We start from the raw sequence: 21,585 nt of genomic DNA, 5'->3' as shown, positions 1-21,585 counted from the left end.
TGCATCTAAGCCATCTCCGGTACCAATGGAGCTTAATCATAAGCTCGCCAAGGCTGAGGGTCCTTTGGCAAACGCGCAACAATACCGACGCCTTGTAGGTCGCTTAATTTATCTCACTAACACTCGGCCTGATCTTGCGTACTCGGTTCATATACTAGCCCAATTCATGCAGAAGCCACTTCTCCCACACTGGGATGCTGCAATCCGAGTTGTATGCTACCTGAAAGGAAGTCCAGGCCAAGGCATCTTCTTCAAAGCTGATGATCAACTTCGTATTAGTGCATTTTGTGACGCTGACTGGTCGGGTTGTCCTCTTAGTCGTCGTTCTTTTCTGCCTACATTGTCTTTCTAGGTGATTCGCCTGTTTCCTGGAGGACTAAGAAACAAGATGCAGTGGCGCTTTCTTCTGCCGAGGCTGAATACAGGGCCATGTCTGATACGGTTAAGGAACTGAAATGGATGAAAGGTCTTTTCTTATCGTTTGGTCTCTCTCATCCTGATCCTATGTGTCTCTTTTGTGACAGTAAATCTGCTCTCTACATTGCTTCCAATCCAGTTTTTCATGAACGTACTAAACACATTGAGAGGAATTGTCATCATGTTCGGGATGCACTCAAGGCAAAGCTTATCGCCACAGAGCATGTCTCGTCACGCAATCAGCTAGCTGATATTCTTACTAAGTCACTTCCTCGCCCTCTCTTTGAAGAATTGTTGTCCAAGTTGGCTGTTCGCAATCTCACACTTCCAACTTGAGGGGGAGTAATGAGATAACTCCTACTTAGATTAGGATAATTCTATATTTCATGATAATGATGTTTCTAAGTTATCTTTATTTGTCCTTATCATGTTAAGACTTACATGTATAAATACCGAGCCTCTTGCTCAGAGATCAATGAGACTTCTATTCATACTTTACAAACCATTACAGTAATCCAGGGTTCCCCGCTTCGCGGGTCATTCCCTGGGCTCGGTCAGGCAGCGGGCCGGCTTCACCCGGGAGGGTATGTCCTGAGCCCGAAGGTCCAGTACCCGCTTCGTGACATGGATGAGCAGTTCGCCTCCGGCTGGCGTCGAACCCGGAAGCATGACAATTGGCCCCCAAGACTTTAACCAGTAGAGCTGACTCATCCCGTCAGTTTCGTTTATGTTTCTACGAAATTATTCAAATTTGGACCACCATTTTCTATATCTTGTTGTACTGCATTTCTTTCTCTAATTTTATGTGGTATATCTTCTTGATTCATATGTCTCTCTATGGTTGATTATGGAAATAAGTGATAACGACTGAACATCAATATATCACAAATTAGGTAATTATCAGTAAAGACACCATACAGATTGTAGCGTCTAAAGTAATGTTTTTTTTTTTGAGAAAGACGTCTAAAGTAATGTTTTAAATTCAGACTGTAATGATGGTATGAAAAAGGGAAAATGATTTTCCAATGGGTAATATTTTCATAATTATTATCTTTTCAAATTCAACTTACTTACGATAGCACACAATGTTGGGGTGAACCATTAAAATTTATATACGACATTTCAGGTAAAAAAAGGTATTTTCCTTAAGAATACACCGAATCATAGTTATCTTGCCACTGGTTGCAAATACTTTTTTTTTAATAGTGTAAGATTCAAACTTTAGGTCCATAATCTCTCGTAGATTCAAGTAAGTATTTAGATATTTTAATTTGAAAAATAACTTTCTATACCAAAAATAGTTTAAACCCATGACACAATAGAACCAACCCATTTGTGTTATTACTAGGCCACCAACATCTTGGTTGGTTGCAAATACTGCCATATGTTTGATACATTAAGCAGTACAATTGTTTTGTGTAGCCGAACTATCAACTATGTCGACGACTACTCGTCTATCTTTTTGTGTTAAAAGAGTAGACACGTCTATCGGTATGGATATTTTACCTGTAATAATTAAACCAGACTGCTGTCGTCATCTTCTTCAATTCTGGGACCAAAAACGGTTACTTGATGAGTCGATTTTTAAACAAGAGTTTCCTATGGTACGTCAAAATAATGCAGTTCGGTAAATAAATTAAAAACCTATGAAAATGAAATATGAAAGACAACATGAGCAGCCTATTATATTCATTTAATTTATAATTCTTCCTAATTTTAAGGTTAGGACTCCGGTTGTGAATGGTGAGCAGACAAAATGCGCTGCAGTACAGCAGTGGCACTGTAGTAAAAGTCGTTCTACAGTCAGTACTTTATGTTATTCATACAAAAAAGCAGCTTTATTACAGTTGATTTATTTTTTTTTCATTTTTTTGTAATACATTATAAGCTATTTGAACCGCATGTTAGCCATTTGAAATATGATAGTTTCAATACGGTTCAAGTGTAGGTCACAAATAAGAGTTAGAAACAATATTACTTAAGTTAAATATTAAAAAAAAAAAAATTTAGTGAAAAGTTAAACGTTACACTTAGATCACTGAAAATACTAGACTTGTCTTCTCTCGATAGATTTACAAAATTTCAATTATTTACCTATATATTAATTAGTTTAAAACAAAAAAAATATTAATTACTTATCCGTGCCGACATTTATGTAGGAAGATTTATATATTTTCTTCTTCAAAAAATGTTGTGTTTTGTCGGTGATTGGACATCATGTTTATAATTTTAAAATGACAATAATAGTATTAATGTGAACTATATAGTTTGAGCTAAGCATCGTTCATTATTTATAAAATCAGATAAATATATTTTAAGTTAAGTGTTTGTAACAAAATAATTTATTGGTAAAAAAAAAGAAAAAAAAAACAGATCAACGCCACCAAATGTTAGCGGATGAGATCTGCATGCAGATCTTCCGTTTTTTCCACAAAAGGACAAAAATATTGAATTGCATGCAGATCTTCCGTTTGAACTGCTTTTAAAAACAGAAAAATGTGAATGATGATTTAAGTGTAGGAGAGTTATTTGTGCGGAAGATCTGCTTTTGTCCCACCGTTCCATTCGAACACTTAGTGAAAACATATTGAAAATTTGCTTGGTGAAAAGTAAAAACAGCTGAAAAATTGGAAATGATAAGGTTTATTTATTTTACGTAAGAGACAGACAAAACATATTGAAAAGAAACATGTCTCCCGTAACGTCAAACATCGCCATCGCCATTTATTGCCCTTTTCTCTGTATAGCTTTTCTCCCAAGAAGGTGATATGACTCTTCTAAAACTTAATAATAAATTCATCAAAAGAAGAAGAATATAGGATAATAACTCCACCGAAATTCATCAAAAGAAGAAGAATATAAGGATTTGGTGGATTTGAGGGCGGAGTTTGATCGCCGTTGGAGGAGGTTTCGTTTGGGTCGTTAGATTCATGGTGAGGGGTTCTTTCCGGTGTATCTTCGGTGAACACCGGTGGCTCCGGTGATGAATCTCGATACATGGGAGATGGAGGTGTCGTCAACACGTGTTCCTCATCAGTGATGAGTCCAACACGTGTTTTGGTTCTGTTAACAGGACGACACGTGCATGGGGAAAGCCTAGTGGGCTTCGGATGTTGGGTTTGTGGCCTCGGGTTTTTGGGGCGCCGGGTTCGGTTTAATGTTTGTTTGGGCTTTGACCCATAACGTTTTTTAAGTTTGCCCTTTGGGCCTTTGTGATGTTTGGTTTCTAGGTTTGACCCATCAATAATAATAATAGATGGAAAAAAAAAAATATAGACTGAGATTGGTTTTCTGCAAACATGGCAGTTCCTTGTTCCTCACATGCTACTCTGTTTTAGCTCCTGAATTGAATATAAACCACATACTATATATCATTAATATTCATACCGGTTCAATCTACTCAACCCAAACCGGTCAAACCCGGATTCACATTGTACATGAAACACATTTGCAAGTGTATTACTCAAAGAAAAAAACAAGGGAAGAGAGTGATGGAGTCGGAGGAAGTGGTGAACCAAGGCTAGAACGTCTAAAGGAGACGAGTCAACAAAAGAATGAAAAGACTCTGGCTCATTGTTTTTGGGATTTACAAACAACTAGGCATTTATAAGTGATTATATATTATGTATTCTTTTGTGCATTCTTCTTTTATCCAATCCGAAAATTAGCAAAGGAGACTTAAGTCTTAAGACAGATTTTCTTATGGAGAATTCGTAATAGAAGAACCGATTCTTGAATCGCTGTTTAGGATTGTAATCGGAGATTGTTTTGTTTGGGTTGAATAATTACTATCTCAAACTTAACAGTACATGTACAAATGAGACCACAAGTTTTATTTATGATATGGAATCTGTAAACTGAAATTTATCCGTGTAACAGAAATGTACAAATGAATTGTATGAATCACAAAACTAACTAAACAGAAATCTGAAAAACCCGGTTAAACCAAACCGAATGAAGAATCATATGAAACATATCATACTTCTCAGGCTGAACATGCCACAGAAAATGCTTCTGCACTCTCTTAACCCTCATCTGCATCTGCCTGTACCTACGCTCCGACACCGACATCAGAATCTTCTTCAAGTTAGGTATATCCTTCTCCGCCACGAATAGCGCAAACGACTCCCAGTTCAAAACCTCGAAAAACGGCGGCACGAAGTTATCAGATATAATAACCGGAACACAGTCGTAGAATATAGCCTCGACCACTCTAGGACTGTTCACTTCAAACCCTTTGGCACAGATACAGTACTTGCTCGTCTTCATGAACTGGAGGTAGTTCTTGTTTCCTTTGGTCCTCGGAAGCCTCCCGAATATTTTTAGGTCGGGGTCTTTGTTGTTGCCCCAGTAAGAGAGCAGGATCGGTCTAAGGTAGCCGTGGTCAGGCTTGCCAGCGAAGAAAGCTAGCGTTGGCCTTTGGGAGGCAGATTTGCCGCCGATGTTGCTTAGTGGTTTCTTGGGATCTCTAACGAATGTCTCTGGTAATGACGTGTCTTTACCAAAGACAAAGCCTTCTTTAACATCAGAGTTGCATAAAGCCCTAATACTCTTTGCGAAGTGATTGCGTGTCTCCGAAGGCGCCTGAAAAATGTCACAAAAAATACCATAACTAATTAGAAAATAATCTGAAAAATATTATATAGAAAATGTGACAAAATATTGACATTACCCAGTCATGGCAAGCTGCAAGGAAATGATCCGCTCCAGAGGTTCGGTTCCAAAAAGGGTACTTAACCGAGATGAAGTCTATGTAGTCTTTAAGATACTGAACGAGGTTGCGGTGACTATGAGAGTCTTGCACGTATAGAGTGACCTCTAGCATCCGAGAGCTAAAGGGTAAGTAGAAAAGATGAGCTTTGGAAGCGTCCTTTGTGACAAACTTGTTGTTGTTGGATTCAATAAGTTTCATGAACCAGCCTTCTGATGCATATATCCCTCTGAGTATTGGACTGTGCATGATAGGTTTGTCTCCTTCTTTGTAAACGTAAACCTTCAACATCTTCTCCATCAACTCATAGCTCCTAAAGGAACTCAATATCAGCTTTGATGCAGTTTCAAGAAAGTAAAAAAAAAACGAAGATGACTCACCGTTTGAACGTGGAGACGTTGCGGTAAAGAGGTGCGTAAAGGAGAGGGTCTTTGTCATCTATAGGTGCGTTCTCGATCTCGTACTTTGCTTGTAGAAGCTCCAAGTCCGGTTTAGTAACCCATTTTGGTTTCTGAAACACGTTATGGTATTGTTAGTTGAAATGTAAGAATGTGTTTAAATCAAGATGATGATGATGAACCTTTGCTAGACGATTATGTGTAATACGGTTTCGACGCAGCTGCTTGCTCATCTCTGATATCGACATCACTCTTGAATCAGGCGTTTTTGAGTACTTCTTCACGTCAGGAACAAATCTCACAACGGGAGAGGCACCAGGAACATCTGTTTTAGTTGAGTTCTTGTCCTCTACATGGCTAGTTGCGTTGTCCTTAACCGGAGACGGGTTTGGAATTGGTAAGGAAGCAGGGGACTTAGCACTAGCCACAGGTGCGGTTGCGTTTTCTTTTACTAGAGGTAAGGCAGCAGGGGGCTTAGCACTAGCTGCAGGTGCGGTTGCGTTTTCTTTTACCTGAGAAGGCAAAACGGCGGGAGCGGTTGCGTTTTCCTTTACCTGAGAAGGTGAAACGGTGGGAGCGGTTGCGTTTTCCTTTACCTGAGAAGGTGAAACGTTGGGAGCGGTTGCGTTTCCATTGTTGTCAAAGATCTTATCAACCTCAACTTCCTCATCATCTCCACCACCAGAATCATCCACCAGAGAAGCGTTCTTTTGAGGATAGCTAGGTGCCATAGCTGGAGCCAAGTTACTCTTATGATGCTGGCTGTCTCTTGTGAGTGAAGATGAGTTTCTTGAGAAGGGAAGCTTGGTGGAAGAGAAGAGGGAGGAGATAGTGTTCGGAAGCTCGATGTATTGAAAAGTGACGATGAGAGCAAATGTGAGTCCCATTAGCCATAGAAGACGTCTGCTCTCTATTACCTTCCATAGCCCTGGAAACTCAGGCCTCATCTTCAGGCCCTGTTCTGGGAAAGTAGTGTCAATCTTTATGATCAATCTAATATAGTCAACGCATTAACCAAATTGGATCAAGCTAAGCAATATACAAGAGCAAAGACTAGAAGTTCACAGCGTTGTGACTCAAAAGTATCAATCTTCAGCAAAGGTCAACGCCTTGACCCATTAAAATTGTAAATTCAGAGCTCAAAATGATGCAAAATTACTTAGAAAATCCTATGAACTCAAGACTTAAAAAGATTTATTTTCTTTTATTTTCCATATGAAAACTAATATCTGTGATCATTACTCAAGAGAACTATCAGCTGAATCATTGTTTTGACTTTTTCATATTCTCTTTACGGAAACATCATTGCATGCAATATGTTAAAAGATAAACAATCATAAATTGAGTTGATTCAAGACTCTGTTCAATGAACAGAGAGAGAATCTGAATAAGGCTTACAAGTTGATCGGGAAGTCAAACAAAGATCAAAGTGAAGCTCAGATGATTGTAGGTAGGTTGATCGTCTTCTTGTCGATACTCTGACCAACGAACAGTAAGCCCTTAAACGAAGGCGCAAGAGATGTTAAGAAAAAGAAAAGTATCTTGAGAAATTTTTTATTTCTTTGTCAGATCTTACGTGTCTGCGTAACTAAAGCTGGTTCGCTCTTTACGAGAAACTCAAAACAGAATCAAGAACCCCATTATTAGAAAAAGAGAGGGTATTTTCGGTATTTGGTTGGCGGAGTTTGAGCCGCCGAGCTTTGCTTCTCTCTTGGTTTCTTCTTCCTTCACAAAAAGATTATTCTTTTGTTCATGCGTTATGTAGCGATTCTTAATAATCCACCAAAGATGCATATAAAACAAAGAGTAAGGAGAGTAAATATGGTTCGATTCCCTTACCCTAATTAATATCGAAACTGGTCACAATCCTGAATCCAATTAATGTTGTTTTGACTCGGTTTGATTCTCTTAGTTATCAATCCTCTAACTAAACCGAATGAATCCAAACCAAAATAAAAATACGAATCGTCTTTACAATCCTGTTGAAATTTCAATTGGCACGTTGTTTACTCTTATACCAAAATTATCTAATGGATTGATATGAGAAAAATCAAACCAAAAACTATTCAAACCAAATATGAAAAAAATCTGATCAAATTTTAATTGAAGCAGACCAAACCGAACGAATTGTTATATGGTCTTCGAACCAATAAAATTCTAATGTTTGGAATAATTTTATGGACAAAGGTATCCTTAATATCTTTGTACTATTATCGAGGGTGACGCATTCATTGAGATCGTTGACATTTTTAATGACCTTTGCAAAGGACAATGTGATCTAAGGTTTTTTGAACGTTGCTGCAGCAATTAATATTTACATTCAACTATTTTTATCAAGATACGAAAATTGTGAATTGATTGTATCGAAAACGCAATAAATTTTACAAAATTTACTGATGACAAAAACAAATTAAGAAAAAAAAAGAACTTTGGATATGAAATATTCCCCCGGAATCATAGTTTATGAATTAATAACTTCAGACGGTTGTTGTAACACTAACTCTGTATTATACAAAACTGATAATTGAAGGAATATTCCACAACTGACTGTTGTTTAAATATACTACAATCTCCCCACTAGTCGTGCGAAAAAATCGTACAAGGTGTTATACAATTACAAACTCATGCCTCTATGAGAACATTTGACATTTATTTTTGCTCCATCAATCATTATTGTTGTCGTGCACTCGTGTCGAACTAAGACTAGAGCGTTAAATTCGAAAATAAAAACTGTAAGGGAGGAGAGAAAAATAAAAATAACCCAAAACGTATGTTGAAATAAAGTTTGATAAGAATTCTTGATTGTTGTTGCGTATAAAAGCCCAAAATCGAGTTCTATGTGGGTTTGAGATTAAAGCCCATATATTTATACCATATATTTATATTTTTTATTGTATAAGCTTAAGCAAATACGAAAGCCCTTTTTAAAAGAAATTTCTTGCTTGGTTTATGAAATTGAGTTTCATATGAGACCCATTGTTGTGATCTTAGAGTTTCTCAGAACTTGGCAGTTACTGAAGTAGTTTCCTCTGTTCTTCATCAGAGAGAGACATATTAGTTGATAATGGAGTTCATGTCATTTATAGACCGGACAGTTGCAACAAGAAAGTGTAGCTTTGCGAGTTCAGAGACAGAACTTACGTCATTAGTTGAGACTTGAGAGCTGTTGAAAGTTGAAACAAAGGTTAATGAAATCGGTAGCATTCTTGATTGGTTTAGGAAACAGTCGTTTACTAGTTCCAAATCTTATTCGCAGCTTCTGTGGAAAAAAAAAGTTGCATCTTTTTAGTATTGAGACAAGCATTGGTACCAGTGCACGAATGTTCCGTTTTCTTAACAGTAGATGTGCTTTTACGATGCCATATGTTATTCTAGTAGTGATTTGTCTTCCAGTGTTTGGCTTCAGTGTACGTGGCGATTCATACTTTCTCCGTTTGGTAATTTTCTTTTGACTAAATATTTTCACCTTTCGTAATTAGTTAGCGATTTCGTTTGAGACACTAATTTTTTGGATAGTCAAGTTATCCGAAAACATCTAATTTTTAGGGACCTGTTCACCAACGCTAGACACGCTCAGATGATTGCAATAGGAATTAAATATTTATGTTGTCTGGTCGCACAAACAAATAAATTTAAGTTTGATAGATTTCAAACCCAGAATGGTTAGCATTTTCCAAACCTGACGTACCACTTGATTATGCTCGTGTGGTTAACACACTCATTGAAATGAATTTAACTAGGTCATGTTTTTAACAAATTTATCTGAGCGAGTTTTGTATAATCATGTATGCTTCTCCATCCGAAATAATAAAATTTATCCAATGATATCATTTATTTGATATGCGAAAAATATAAAAAAATTTATCCAATAATTAATAACATCTCCTTCCCCAGTTTGCTTTTGGTTTCCTCATTTGGTCACATGATTTTGGAAGAGGAGAATCATTAGCTACTTTGTTAGTTCAGCATGAATAATTTAACTATGATCATGATAAGAACGACTAGAGAATAACTACAATAATAATAATGATAAGAATCGTCATTGTGTATAGAAAACGTTAAATTGCCAGGAGACATGAATGATCTATATCGCTTACGACTTAACGTGCCAATTTATATATTTGCGCATGGGAACCCATTTTAGGCATCTCTACGTTAACTTCCACTTTTAGTTTTTTTTTTTGGTAGAAATTATAACTGAATTCTAATACCCACAAACTAATGTACCTAGAACTTATACAATTAATGTGATTTTTATCCTGCTAGTGCCATGTAATTAAACTTTAGATATGAATGTAACATATAGCTTCACAAGTAAATGTACTTTTGTTCGGATACATGTGCGTAAGATACAAGGGCGTTCATGAAAATGACTCTCTATGTGCATGAGGCATGTGACCACCGCAAACTAAGCCTCCACTGATATTTATTTAATCATCATGGTCTCGTATATATTAGTCCAAACAATACTGGTTATAAGACATGATTCATGTTAGCGTTTGGCAGTGTTTACAATAATATAAAATAAATCTCGACACTTGCCAAATTTCTATTTGCAAAATCGAATAAAATTTATGCATGTCACCAATTTTAGTTATATTGTAATATAATAACAATAATTTAAGTATATAATTTATTTCTCAACAAAAACAAACAAAGAACCTCTAAATTTATGAATCAGTAAACTTGACAAAAAAATATTTTAAACAAAAATGAACAGCAGGAACTATGGATTAGTGTTGTTGCATTGGATCGTGAGAGCAGATAAAAACAGCTATTATCTACATGTTTTATTTATCAATTATTTAGCAGTTGTAAACCATTCATGTATTATAAGAACTGCATGAAAACAAACCTTAGTGCTACTACTAAGTCATCAGACAGAAGAGGCTAACAAAGTAACTTACAAAATACCGTTGTCTCTTTAGTTCATTAGTACTATTATATTATTTTTAAGAATAACCACAATACTTGCGAGACAGAAACTTTGAAATGACTATACTACAAAAGAGTGAGGGACCTTGATCCGTGAGGTGACATATTACCAACACTCGGACACTCTCCCACCAATATTTTCATCATTATGAATTTTCACCTCTAACTTGTTGTATATATATGTATTTATGATAGTCTAGTTTGATATAAATCTTTTTTTGCTTCTATAATCGCTATGATTAGCGTTATAATAGTGTTTAGTAAGGTATACAAATAATTTCTTACAGTTTATCCCTTGTTGTAATGGCAAAGTTTTTTTTTTTTTGAATTGAATATTAAATTTAATTCAAAATAAAATATTTTTACAACAAAGCATCCTTATGTAAATCTTTAAAACAGAAATCTTCTCCTAATTATTCAATCTTGACTCAAACCAAGCACTCATTCCTCCTTCCATATCTTTATCTCACCTTCTTCTGATGACAGTGAATATATTTCTCATCGTTTTGTCGAGACTTGTTACCAGCACCTCACTTGGTGATGACCTTTCTCCATGTCTTCGTTGGTTTCTTTCTCTCCACACCGAATAAATTGTGGTCTCCATAATATATCTCAGAGTGAAGATTTTGATTCTGTTCCAGCTCAGACCATTCGAGGCAATCCAAACAATTTGCTCTAGATCAATTGAAAATTGATCCCTCATCACACCCTTAGCTAGACTCTCCCATATTCGAGTAGAGTAAGCACACTCAAAAAACAAATGCTTTAACGTCTCCAGGGAGCTCTGGCACAATACACAAGTTTCATCTATGTTCTGGTTCCAACTCCTCGTTCGATCACAAGTAGACAATCTCCCATTCATAGCTAGCCAGAATATAAAGGCAAACTTCGGTGTAGCGTATTTAAACCAAGTGGTTTATAATGGCAAAGTTTACTAACTTGATGACATAAAAAGTAGATTTAACAAAATAAAACTATATTAAAATTCATTTCATATGTCATGAAAAAAGCAAGAAAAGCTTCTAACAAATTCCCAAAATAACGCAAGAAAGAGAGTGAATTGTCATCATCATAATCAAGATTAGCAAAACTTTGATCTAATAAGAATCCCTAATTATTGGAAGTAAAAAAAAAGGACAAGGGATCGATCAGATAAGCTGTCCGAAATCTGGGCCAACGTTGTGGTGGATCAAGTAATCATCACCGTCCGACGAGACGTCGAAAATCATGGCAGTCTCCGTACCGTGATGGTGATGTATGAACTCATGGTGGGCCTTCGTCATCTCCTTCTGTCGTCTGAGCTCCATAACTTTCCGATGAGAATTCGAATGCTTCGCCAAGACGAACGTCGGACTCGCCGCCGGCCGGTACTCCGGCACCAGACGCCCCGATTTGTACCTCACGCCGCAAGCGTTGCACAGCGTCTTAGGGCCCATTGGACCCGTCCGCCACTGCGGCGTCTTGTCGGTGGCGCAGTGGAGACACCGCCGCTCCTCTGCGCCGGAGTCCAGCAAAGAATCTTTCTTTCGCCGGAACCCGTCGAGGGCTTGCTTTTTCACGGGATGTGTCATGGACGCCGGCGAGGTCGGAGGAGAGAGGTGGTGGCGGGAGAGAATGGTTTCTCCGGTGAACGGGTTGTCGTAAACGGCTTCCATGAGAAGCCCACGTGAGGCCCAGTTACACGCTGCGGCGCGTGAGCGTTTGCTCCTGGCTTTGGCCGGCACGGAGACGTCAGTGGTGAAAATCGGACTGCTGCTATTCTGGTTTTCCGGTTCGGGTTTCGGGTCGGGTCGGGCTTTGTAACCGGATATTAGCTGTAGCTTCTGTACGTCGTCGGTCGAGAACGAGTCCTCCACGAAGTTAGACAGCCACTCCAGCTCAGCCAGCTCATCACTCTGTCCGAACGAAATAATCAAACAAATAATTCAAATCAATTAAAATCGACTAACCAATAAAACTTCCCTTAAATTATATGAAATTCACTAATCACAATTACATATATCCTTTATATAATCACAAGTACATATCATTTATTTTGCTTTCCTAAAATTCAATAATTAAATTACATACAATTAATCATATATGGAATTGTTTTAACATACCGGTACGCAAAGGTCGCCGGAGAAGCTGGTGCCGTCTTGAACATCACCTTGGAAACTACTGAGACCTACGGGGGATAACGAGGAGTTAGAGCTGTCGGTCACGGCCAAGGCAGTGTTAGCGCCGTCGGAATCAACAATGACATCATTTTCCTCGTCATCATCATTAGAGAAATCCACCAAGAGGTCATCTACGGCGAAATGATCCGCTGTGTGTAAGAATTCGTGAGCTTCTTCTTCCATGAAATTCTATAGGTTGTTTTTTCCCGGTGGGGTTGTTACGGTGAACTCTCGCCGGAGCTCTTGTTAGAGAGAGGAGAGGAGAGAGTGGAGTGAGGGGAAATGTGAATTTAAAAAGGAGTAAAGTTAGCGAAAGTCATGGTTTCTGTAGAAAGATAAAACTTTTATTTTTATTTTGTTATTTTTATTTCATTTTTATAGCGAATGAAGGGGACAAGAGATAAATCATCATACATGTAAATCGGAAGGTTTGACGAGGACAAATGAGATTTTATTGGGAATATTTACACTAATTGATTAATCCTCTTATTTTATTTTTTTTTCTTTAATAGATTCTGATTATAATTGATATTTCCCAGCTGGTTTTACCATATTTTATTTTGTTAACATACTTGTACAAACATATAATTAGCCACGTTTTTCCTAGAAACATATCTTATCTTTACCTTAACTAACACAACACTACTATCTATTAATGGAGAAAATATTGTTTTTATAGATATATTGATTTAGATTGACAAATGTGATATTTGTACCGGTAAAATTGTCACACGTCTACTTTTAAAAAAATAACATCATACTATTTATTTATTTAAACGTAGTCCAGTGACACTTAAGGAATTAAATCCAATACGGTGAAATCTGGTTCGAACCTCGTTGGCCATACGGATATGAGCTATTGTTTTCGGCTCATTTGAATGCACATGAGAGAGTCTATCCGTGGACTGTACCTTCACCCGGGGTTAGATCCGTATTTTTAGTAGATCCGGGTTTAACCCTTTTTTCGTACTATTTATTTGAGATTTATCATATATGGAAGGTAGTTAATGCAGAAATATTCAAGAAATAATTCAAAGATTAATGAACCAAACATGTGCAATTGTGGTATTAGTGGTGGGGACAACTTTACTAAAAGGGTCATAACGTTGCTTCAAAATTACAAAAAGTACCCCTCACGTGCATGTGTTGGATGATGATCACGCCGTTGATACTCGTTAATCGACAACACCATTAGGGGGAAGTTGAAACCGGTCCCGTTTTGTCCACATTGTATGTAAATCTATGTAAAACCGGATTGAGTTACCGCTTTTGGTAAATCTATATACGGTACAGTTGTCAAATCATTCGGGGATTATCATCGTAGCATCTTCCAGCAAAAAAACTCTCCCCAAGTCATACAGTTATCATACCGCAGCGATACAAACCTTTTGTCAATTGAAAGATATTACTAATCATATCTAAACTAAAAAATCATTCCACCAATGCTAAATGCAAACATAATTATATGAAATGCGGTATATGTATATGTATTAAATAATCTCATCATGGTATATATATATATGCAATAATCAACAATTTGTATTATATATATAAATTTCCTGTAAGTCATTAATAAGTTTGGTAGTCAGATTTTTCGTGGTCTAGTGGTGGATTGTCTTGATAAACGTGTATAAATCATTTGCTCTGAGTTAATTCTCATTAGAATTCAGAAACAAAGTCATGACATTATTTAAGCAGTCTTTTTCTCTGTGTGTGTTCGTGTGTGCTGATTATGTGATTTTTCATCGTGTGTGCTGATTATGTGATTTTTCATGCTAGTCATAAGTGAAGCTGGAACTTGAATGTGTATTATTAATATTTCATATTGTTGCTTCGTATATAGTTTTAGCCTTTACGCTATCTCAAATGGGATTTTAACCCTTCGTTTGTTTGAAATCACATAATCTCCGTTGTTTTTAAGTTATCTTGTACTATTTGTTAAGTTAAAATAAAAGATTTGTGAAATCAAAACATTCTACAAGTCGATTCGATTATCTAACCCATTGAACAATTCCTCGGGACTTGTATAAGAATAAGAGTTAAAAATTCTTTAGCTAGCTATTGTTATCTTACACGTTCTTTCTAATCACATGTTAAACCTCTTTATTCCTTCTCCAACCCCACTTTTAGGCACGACAATTTCCAGCTCAGGTAATCAGAAAGAGTGTGACCTGGTCTTAAACCCTCTAGTTCTTACCCCTAATTTTAAATCCTATTGTATTAACCTAACACCTACTATTACAAATTCACCAGTCATAACTAGAATCCAAATCTGTTTCCTGAAAATCAGACATTGTAACCACTTTAAAAAGAGAGAATTACTATGGTATTGTAATCACTGTGGCTATTATAAGTACATCTAGTTAATTAACCAAAAACATAGATACGTAAAGAAGTCCCCATACGTAAAGTAATTAAAACGAGAAGCATATAATGAGCACATTAATGGTCTGTGATATATATGGTAGAAATGTAATACTAGAAGAGAAAAATCAAAATTAAATGGTTATATAATTTATAATGTGTTGGTACTGTCAATGGCGCTCGTTATATATATACTTAGTCAATCTACAAGACCATTCATTATAAGTCCTCAAAGGTGTGTATCAAAGTTTATGAAACTCGATTACAACACAAAAATAAGAAGAAGATGGAATATTTTGAGTTTAACGAAGTTTGAACTATATAATCTATTTTTTTCAAAAGAAACGTTTGAAATTTATATGTGCGTATCTTTAGAAATAATAGTACAGGTCTATGCCTGAACACATCTTGTATACAGGTCTATGCCTGAACACATCTTGTATACTAGATATATATCTTATAATAAATGTATGTGTAGGTGTTTATGTATAACATTAAGTTTAGAATAGTTTGCGGCTTTACTGCAGACGGGATTTGTACATGCATGATGCTGCAATACCCTCTTGTAATGAGAGACTCGTTCATAAACAACTTCCACACACAAATAAGGTACTCTAAAGTATTCTTCTCCAAGTAAAAAATGTCAGTGTCATCATCAGAAGTATTATAGCTAGGGATAATTTTTGCTCATTTATGCAACGGACGAACGTTTTATGTATGTATAATCTATCGCATCCAAAGTCACAAACAACCTCTACAAATGCTTGCAATCAAAGCGTTAGTGTTTTGGAAGAAGCGATTCACTTAAGTTTCCGTAGCTTCACATGAGTGTCTGCATACTTCAGAGTTCAGACACGTGTCTATAGAAGACCCTAGTTTCATGGGACCCAGCTTTTCATCTTACGCCAACCACTACGCGAGCGTCGTTCGAAACAACGGATCGGATAAGGTTTATTTATGACTCTTAATATAGCTCATCACTATTCATCGATCTCATGTTGCTATTATTTTACATCAGTGATCGCTTGAACCAGACTCTTGCTTTTGAATATTACATCATTCAATTATTATTATATTTATATTTTTATTTTACATCATTCAATTATTATTACACTTAGTTTATGTTATCTTCCTATATATGGTAATTATGACAACGGATCCTGAGAAGTAAGAAGTGCGTGAGCGTGGCCAAAGAAGTAGTAGTGCCTAGGAGTGCCCCTCACGTGTCAAAAGCGAAAGACTAGTGGTGCAACTCCATTCAAAATTAGCTGGGCCTAAAACGAACCTCCTCATGGCTCGTACTTCTTTGAAAGTAACCGAGAAGCCCAAAGCATCTGCTAGTTATAGTGAACCGTGAGCCTTTAACAGCAGCGTGAAGTCGGATGTGCTTTCAGTTTGTTTGTTTTTTTGCTCTGTGTTAATTTATGGCGGTGGTAGGTCAACTTCAAAATATGGTTCCGTAGATCACTATTATTAACTCAACTTCAATGGTGTATGACTGTATCGATCTCAGCTGGATTTTAGAGTGGAATTGTTATCTTCTAAGTATATTATAGAGTTGAGGGATCTTTTAGGCTTATGTTATCATTTAAGTGCTCAATTACAAAGTTCATGATAGGATTCTCCAGTCTTGTCTTATCAATGGTTCTTGCCTGTATAGTCCTTTACAAATTATCAAATTCTACATATTCTTATCGTTTGATGTTAAAGCCTCCTTTCTTTACATGATTTATCCACAAATATATACGAGTGAGAAACGAACTTACAATTATACATTTAAAAAAAAAATTTTATTTATACATCACACGGGAAAAAAACATTACACGGTTTACTTCCATCAGTTTCTTTACCATACGTACACATAACTAAGTTAACACCCTTCTCCCTCTCTACGTGTAACTTTGTATCTTTATATGAACATAGTAACATATACGTACGGCTTTATCGAAAAACATACATAAACGTTTTGCATATATGAGTATACTAATTAACCAAAGCACGATCTTTTAGCTCCTTAGCCAAAGCAGGCATGCAGCTAGAGCTCCTAGCGAGACCACCTTTTTCAGACTTGGTGGGTCTAACCATCGTCTTAGACCTCTTTTTGAGAATTTCCTTAACGGCTTCTGCTTGAAACAACGCTGGATAACTCCGGCCCAGCCTGTTGAACCGGGAACATGCGCTCATGTGTGCCTTCACTGCCTCCTCACGCCGCTTCTCCACCACTAGCTCACTGTTGCTCATCTTCTCCATCTCTTGCTCCACCGCTTCTGAACATAGCCCGCAAATCAGCTTCCCTGAGAATTTTGAACGCACACGGCTTATATACTCTGGTGTGCACTCTTCAGACATGCCGCAACACTCGCACTTTGCATCTTCCACTTCGGATATCGCTGCTAAGGACAATAAAGTTGTTGTGGTTGCGGTTGGAGTTGGTTCTTTTGCTAGAGTGTTGTCTGTGGATATTTGGTGTGAGATATCCGAGAAAGTGCGTTGAATGGGGGCCATTAGTATGATTGGTCTTTTGGTGGTTTCGCTCCTGTTTTGCTGTGTATAATAGTTACTCGTATCTATGTTTTTATGTTTGTTACTTGATATGATGATGCGTATTTATAGTGTTAAGAGAACGGTCTCGAGGGTTCTGTTTCCCTATCTACTTTAGTTTTTGGCCTGCCAATAAAAGTATGAACAATTTAGCTTTTATTCAATGAGTTAAAAAGGACCAACCTCACATGTATATCTTGAGGAACACGGTAAAGCCGATAAAAAGTTTCCCTTTTTTGTCAGTGGGAAAGATGATGTTTATTTAGTTGATAAAGAAACTGGTAACACTTTTTTTTCTTCTTATCAAGGCTCCAACTCTAAGAGATATTCAGTTTTATGGATGTGTAGAAAATGAGATAAAAATAAATGAGATAATGGTATTCTTGTAGGAAACTGGTAATTAGAAGAAGAATAATATGAATTAAATTATACCATTATAAGAAAAGTTGTCCGAAAGAATATAGACTTATATACGAAACTAAATATAATTAAAATTAATGATATTATATAATTTTATATGTATACAGCGCAAAATACTGCATATTGGTCTAAAGTAATTAATAAAACATACTCCTATCACGATAAAATTAATTAATTGATATATGGTATAGGTCAAAGGTAAACATGTACGTATGTATTTTTACGTTTTGATTATCTCCTGAGCATTTCCAACTCCACTTTATTTTTCACTATAAAATAGAATCTATGCTATTAAAAGAAAATACTTTTTAAAAAATCTACTTAAACAAGGTTGTTGGACAATTTTATTAGATTTAACTATTTTTTTGGTCTTACTTTATATTTCTCTAACTATATAAATACTTTACATAACTTTCTCTAATTTAAATGAACTCATTTATTCTTCTCCCATAATCTATTATATAATTACTCTAACAATAAATCCCCATGATCCCCATAAATATTCACATGTTTACACATGACGTGTACCACGTATATTTTCATTAATAGTATAAATTTTTAATGGTTTAGTTATGTTTAATATAGGTTGTAATGGAGAATCCTCTGGTATATAACATTTTTTTTCATTTTTACGTGAATAGGAAATTATAAGCCTTAATGTCAACTATTCAACTATGAAACATTAATTTAATTAATTACACGTAATCAATTATTAAGATTTGATCTTATATTCTTATATATGAACTAAATGATTAATCTTATCATAAAAAAACATCAAATGAGTCTAAACAGGTTGGAGATTTAAATGTAATTAGTAAAAAAAAAGATTGGCTTAAATATAACATGTTTATTTACTTTGCAAATTCTAACAATGCATATGATACGTTTTATTGAATTTTCACAAATGTAAAATATCTTGCGCTTTAAATCGGGTAGTTTAGGTTGTTTGGAAAAAAATATAAGATAAATAACTAACTATTAATTATTTGAATAAAAAATATTCGAGTCATTAATTTTTTTGTGTGCATAATTTGGTTTATAAATAGTATTTCTAGGATATTTGGTTATTTAGAAATTATATATAATTAATATTTGTCGGTATATATTTTTTATTTTAAAAATTTAAGTACTCATTTGGTTCTCAGTTCGATTTCTATTTTTTTGTTCCAAAGATATAAGATATGCTTGGTTATTTATAAAATTTAGCTTAATTTTGTTTTTTTCTTCAGTTTGGTATGGTTTAGTGCACTCAGGTAAATATACCCAAACCTATACATTATCTTATATAGAAATTATATAAGAAGAATTTATTTAATTTCCAAAATAAACTCGTGTTTTCTAAGCGCAAGTCAAAATCTAATTTAGAGTAAAAGTGTTCAAATGATACTTTATTTTTCACTCTATAATAAAGTAAAAAATGAGTGTACTATATATATATATATATATATATATATATATAATAAGTTGTCGTTTTTTGTTCATCACTTTATTTTCCACTCTAAAATAGAATACCGTTGGAGTATAATTCAACTCTACTATATAATTACTCTATTTTAGAGGGAAAAATTGAGTTAACCATTCGAGATAGTGTAACTAAAAAGAAGACAATTAGCATCAATCTATTACAAAAAAATCCATAAACAAGTAATAATAGATGTAACTCGTTCGCTGAATAAAAGAGAACCAAGTTGCTCACCTATTAATTGGCATTTAAACGACGTGCATGATACTTTAAGAACACCCTTTTTCCTCTCCATCTACTTCCAGCAAACTCCAGCTGCATGCGATATCGTTTTCAACTTAACTGGTGTTTTCGTAACAATGACCCTTTCGTTTCTTAAATCTAATTTTCTCTACACACATTATAACAATAAATGGATTTGTATCAATTGTTAAGTTGGTCCAAATTCAATAAAATCTCCATATTTGCTAGTCCAAACCGATTTGGACACTACAAAAAAATGAATTATTTTTAACGGTTAAATTCTTGGAGACTTTTTTCGATGGATTCGGCGGCTAGTTCCATATGGTTAAAAATTTGTTTAAAAAACGGAAAAAGGTTTAGCCATTTTTTTGGAAAATATCAATCGGTCATAATTTTTCTAAGATAATTAAATATCTATCAGGAAATTTCAGCTGGCAGTTTCAATCAAAACTTTTGATGACATTTTCTATCAGAAATTCATGACAATATTTTTCATCAAAAATCTATTAAAATTCGTTGTTTTTTTTGTAGTTTGGATCTGATTTTAAATAAGTTTAATCACCTTTACCAAATATTTTTGTCTAAACAGTTCAAATTTGTAAATTTCACTTAATCGATGGTTTTTGTCACAAACGAAAGTTAATATATAAAAATGAAAATACATCTCTTAATTACATAAAAATATCTCACAACAATTAAATAATAACTCGATTGAGAGGTTGATTATTTGTGGTTTTTGCTTTAGTTTTTGGTTTTTGTTTCTGTAGAAATCATTTTTCATCCAATCAAGTTTTTGATTTTTTTTTTTTTTTTTGTAAAAACCATTTGAGTTGCCAATCAAGATTTTCAATAAATAGATTTCCTAAAATATAGGGAAACTAGTTTTTGAAAAGTTTAACCAATTTATGAAGAAAAACCAAAAATCAACTTTTGTGAGCTTTTATGAAGAAAAACGAATTTTGATTTTCTTTGAAGAAACTATTACATTATAATTAATTAATAATTAATAAATAATTTTTTCATAAAAATTAAAATTATCATAAAATATTTTGTACATTAGATATCATTTAAACAATAATGTGAAATATTTTAATTTCTGTTTCATATCTGTAATTAAATTTATATATTTTATAAATAATATTATTTAATTTTAAAACTTAGTTATTAGTTTCTATAAATAAAACAATTGAATTATTTTAATAATTATTAGTCACATTAAAAATAACAAAAAAATTATAAAAACATAATATGTTTTATTAATAAAATATATTGTATAATCCTGAATTATAAAAATTGCCATTCAACTTTAAGAAAATATAAATAATTTATATAAGAAAATTTATAATTAGTTTCAAAATTTTATGTATTTTTATTTTTGTATCATTTATAATATTTATATAAGAAAAACTATTTCTATTCAAGTTTTAAAATTAAAAATAATTTATATAAGAAAAATTTCTAAGTAGTTTCAAAATTTAATATTTTTATTTTTGTGTAATTTTATATATATTTGATGATTTATATTTTACTATAATATATTTTTTTATAAAATCTAATAATTAAAATATGTTATTGTATTTTATTTTAAAATAATAATCACAGTATTTTGATAAATTTTAATTGTAAAATCTAAATATTTATTGCTATTTTATTATATTATTTTAAAATAATGTATTAGTTAATTTTTGAATTTTTTAAAAAATACAACAAATCCAAAAACCAAAATCTAAAACCAAAAACCAAAAACCAAAAGCTGAAAACTAAAAACAAAAATCTAAAAACCAAAAACTAAAACTAAAAATTACTGAAACAATCATCACCTGATGCTCCTATTGCCGGACTTGTTACATCGATAACTCTCTTGTAGCTTATGCTTCTCTTGATACCAGGGGAGAAGCCAGACCTCTTTTGAACTGGGTGCACTTAATAAATATT

General features: G+C 34.4%; 3 protein-coding genes across 5 annotated transcripts; all 3 read right to left on the bottom strand.

The window, feature by feature from the left end:
- Window positions 1–4,229: 4,229 nt before the first annotated feature.
- On the bottom strand, window positions 4,230–7,304 carry LOC106348760 (probable glycosyltransferase At3g07620). Of its 3 annotated transcripts, none has more exons than XM_022706482.2 (6): window positions 7,103–7,304; window positions 6,925–7,025; window positions 5,709–6,482; window positions 5,509–5,639; window positions 5,090–5,441; window positions 4,230–5,001 (listed from the first exon to the last, which is right to left on the bottom strand). In XM_022706482.2, the coding sequence occupies exons 3-6, from the start codon at window positions 6,471–6,473 to the stop codon at window positions 4,333–4,335; spliced, it is 1,917 nt and encodes a 638-aa protein (XP_022562203.1). In that variant the 5' UTR covers window positions 6,474–6,482; window positions 6,925–7,025; window positions 7,103–7,304; the 3' UTR covers window positions 4,230–4,332. The 3 variants fall into 3 exon arrangements, with proteins under 3 accessions (XP_022562203.1, XP_022562202.1, XP_013644016.1); XM_022706481.2 differs by having other exon boundaries at window positions 5,709–6,487; window positions 7,103–7,303; XM_013788562.3 differs by having other exon boundaries at window positions 5,709–6,487; window positions 6,925–7,287.
- Window positions 7,305–11,420: 4,116 nt separating this feature from the next.
- LOC106350711 (GATA transcription factor 12-like) lies at window positions 11,421–12,942 on the bottom strand. Its single transcript, XM_048761945.1, has 2 exons — window positions 12,564–12,942; window positions 11,421–12,356 (listed from the first exon to the last, which is right to left on the bottom strand). Exons 1-2 carry the CDS (start codon window positions 12,801–12,803, stop codon window positions 11,610–11,612), a joined length of 987 nt encoding a protein of 328 aa, XP_048617902.1. The 5' UTR covers window positions 12,804–12,942; the 3' UTR covers window positions 11,421–11,609.
- Window positions 12,943–16,759: 3,817 nt separating this feature from the next.
- Window positions 16,760–17,648, bottom strand: LOC125589641. The gene has a single exon (XM_048761944.1). It carries the CDS (start codon window positions 17,487–17,489, stop codon window positions 16,968–16,970), a length of 522 nt encoding a protein of 173 aa, XP_048617901.1. The 5' UTR covers window positions 17,490–17,648; the 3' UTR covers window positions 16,760–16,967.
- Window positions 17,649–21,585: the final 3,937 nt, after the last annotated feature.

The sequence above is a fragment of the Brassica napus genome, chromosome C7 (genome assembly GCF_020379485.1).
Source record: "Brassica napus cultivar Da-Ae chromosome C7, Da-Ae, whole genome shotgun sequence".
NCBI classification, from domain to species: domain Eukaryota; kingdom Viridiplantae; phylum Streptophyta; class Magnoliopsida; order Brassicales; family Brassicaceae; genus Brassica; species Brassica napus.
Note: the sequence above shows the minus strand (reverse complement) of the source record. Positions and strands in the feature narration are given on the sequence as shown.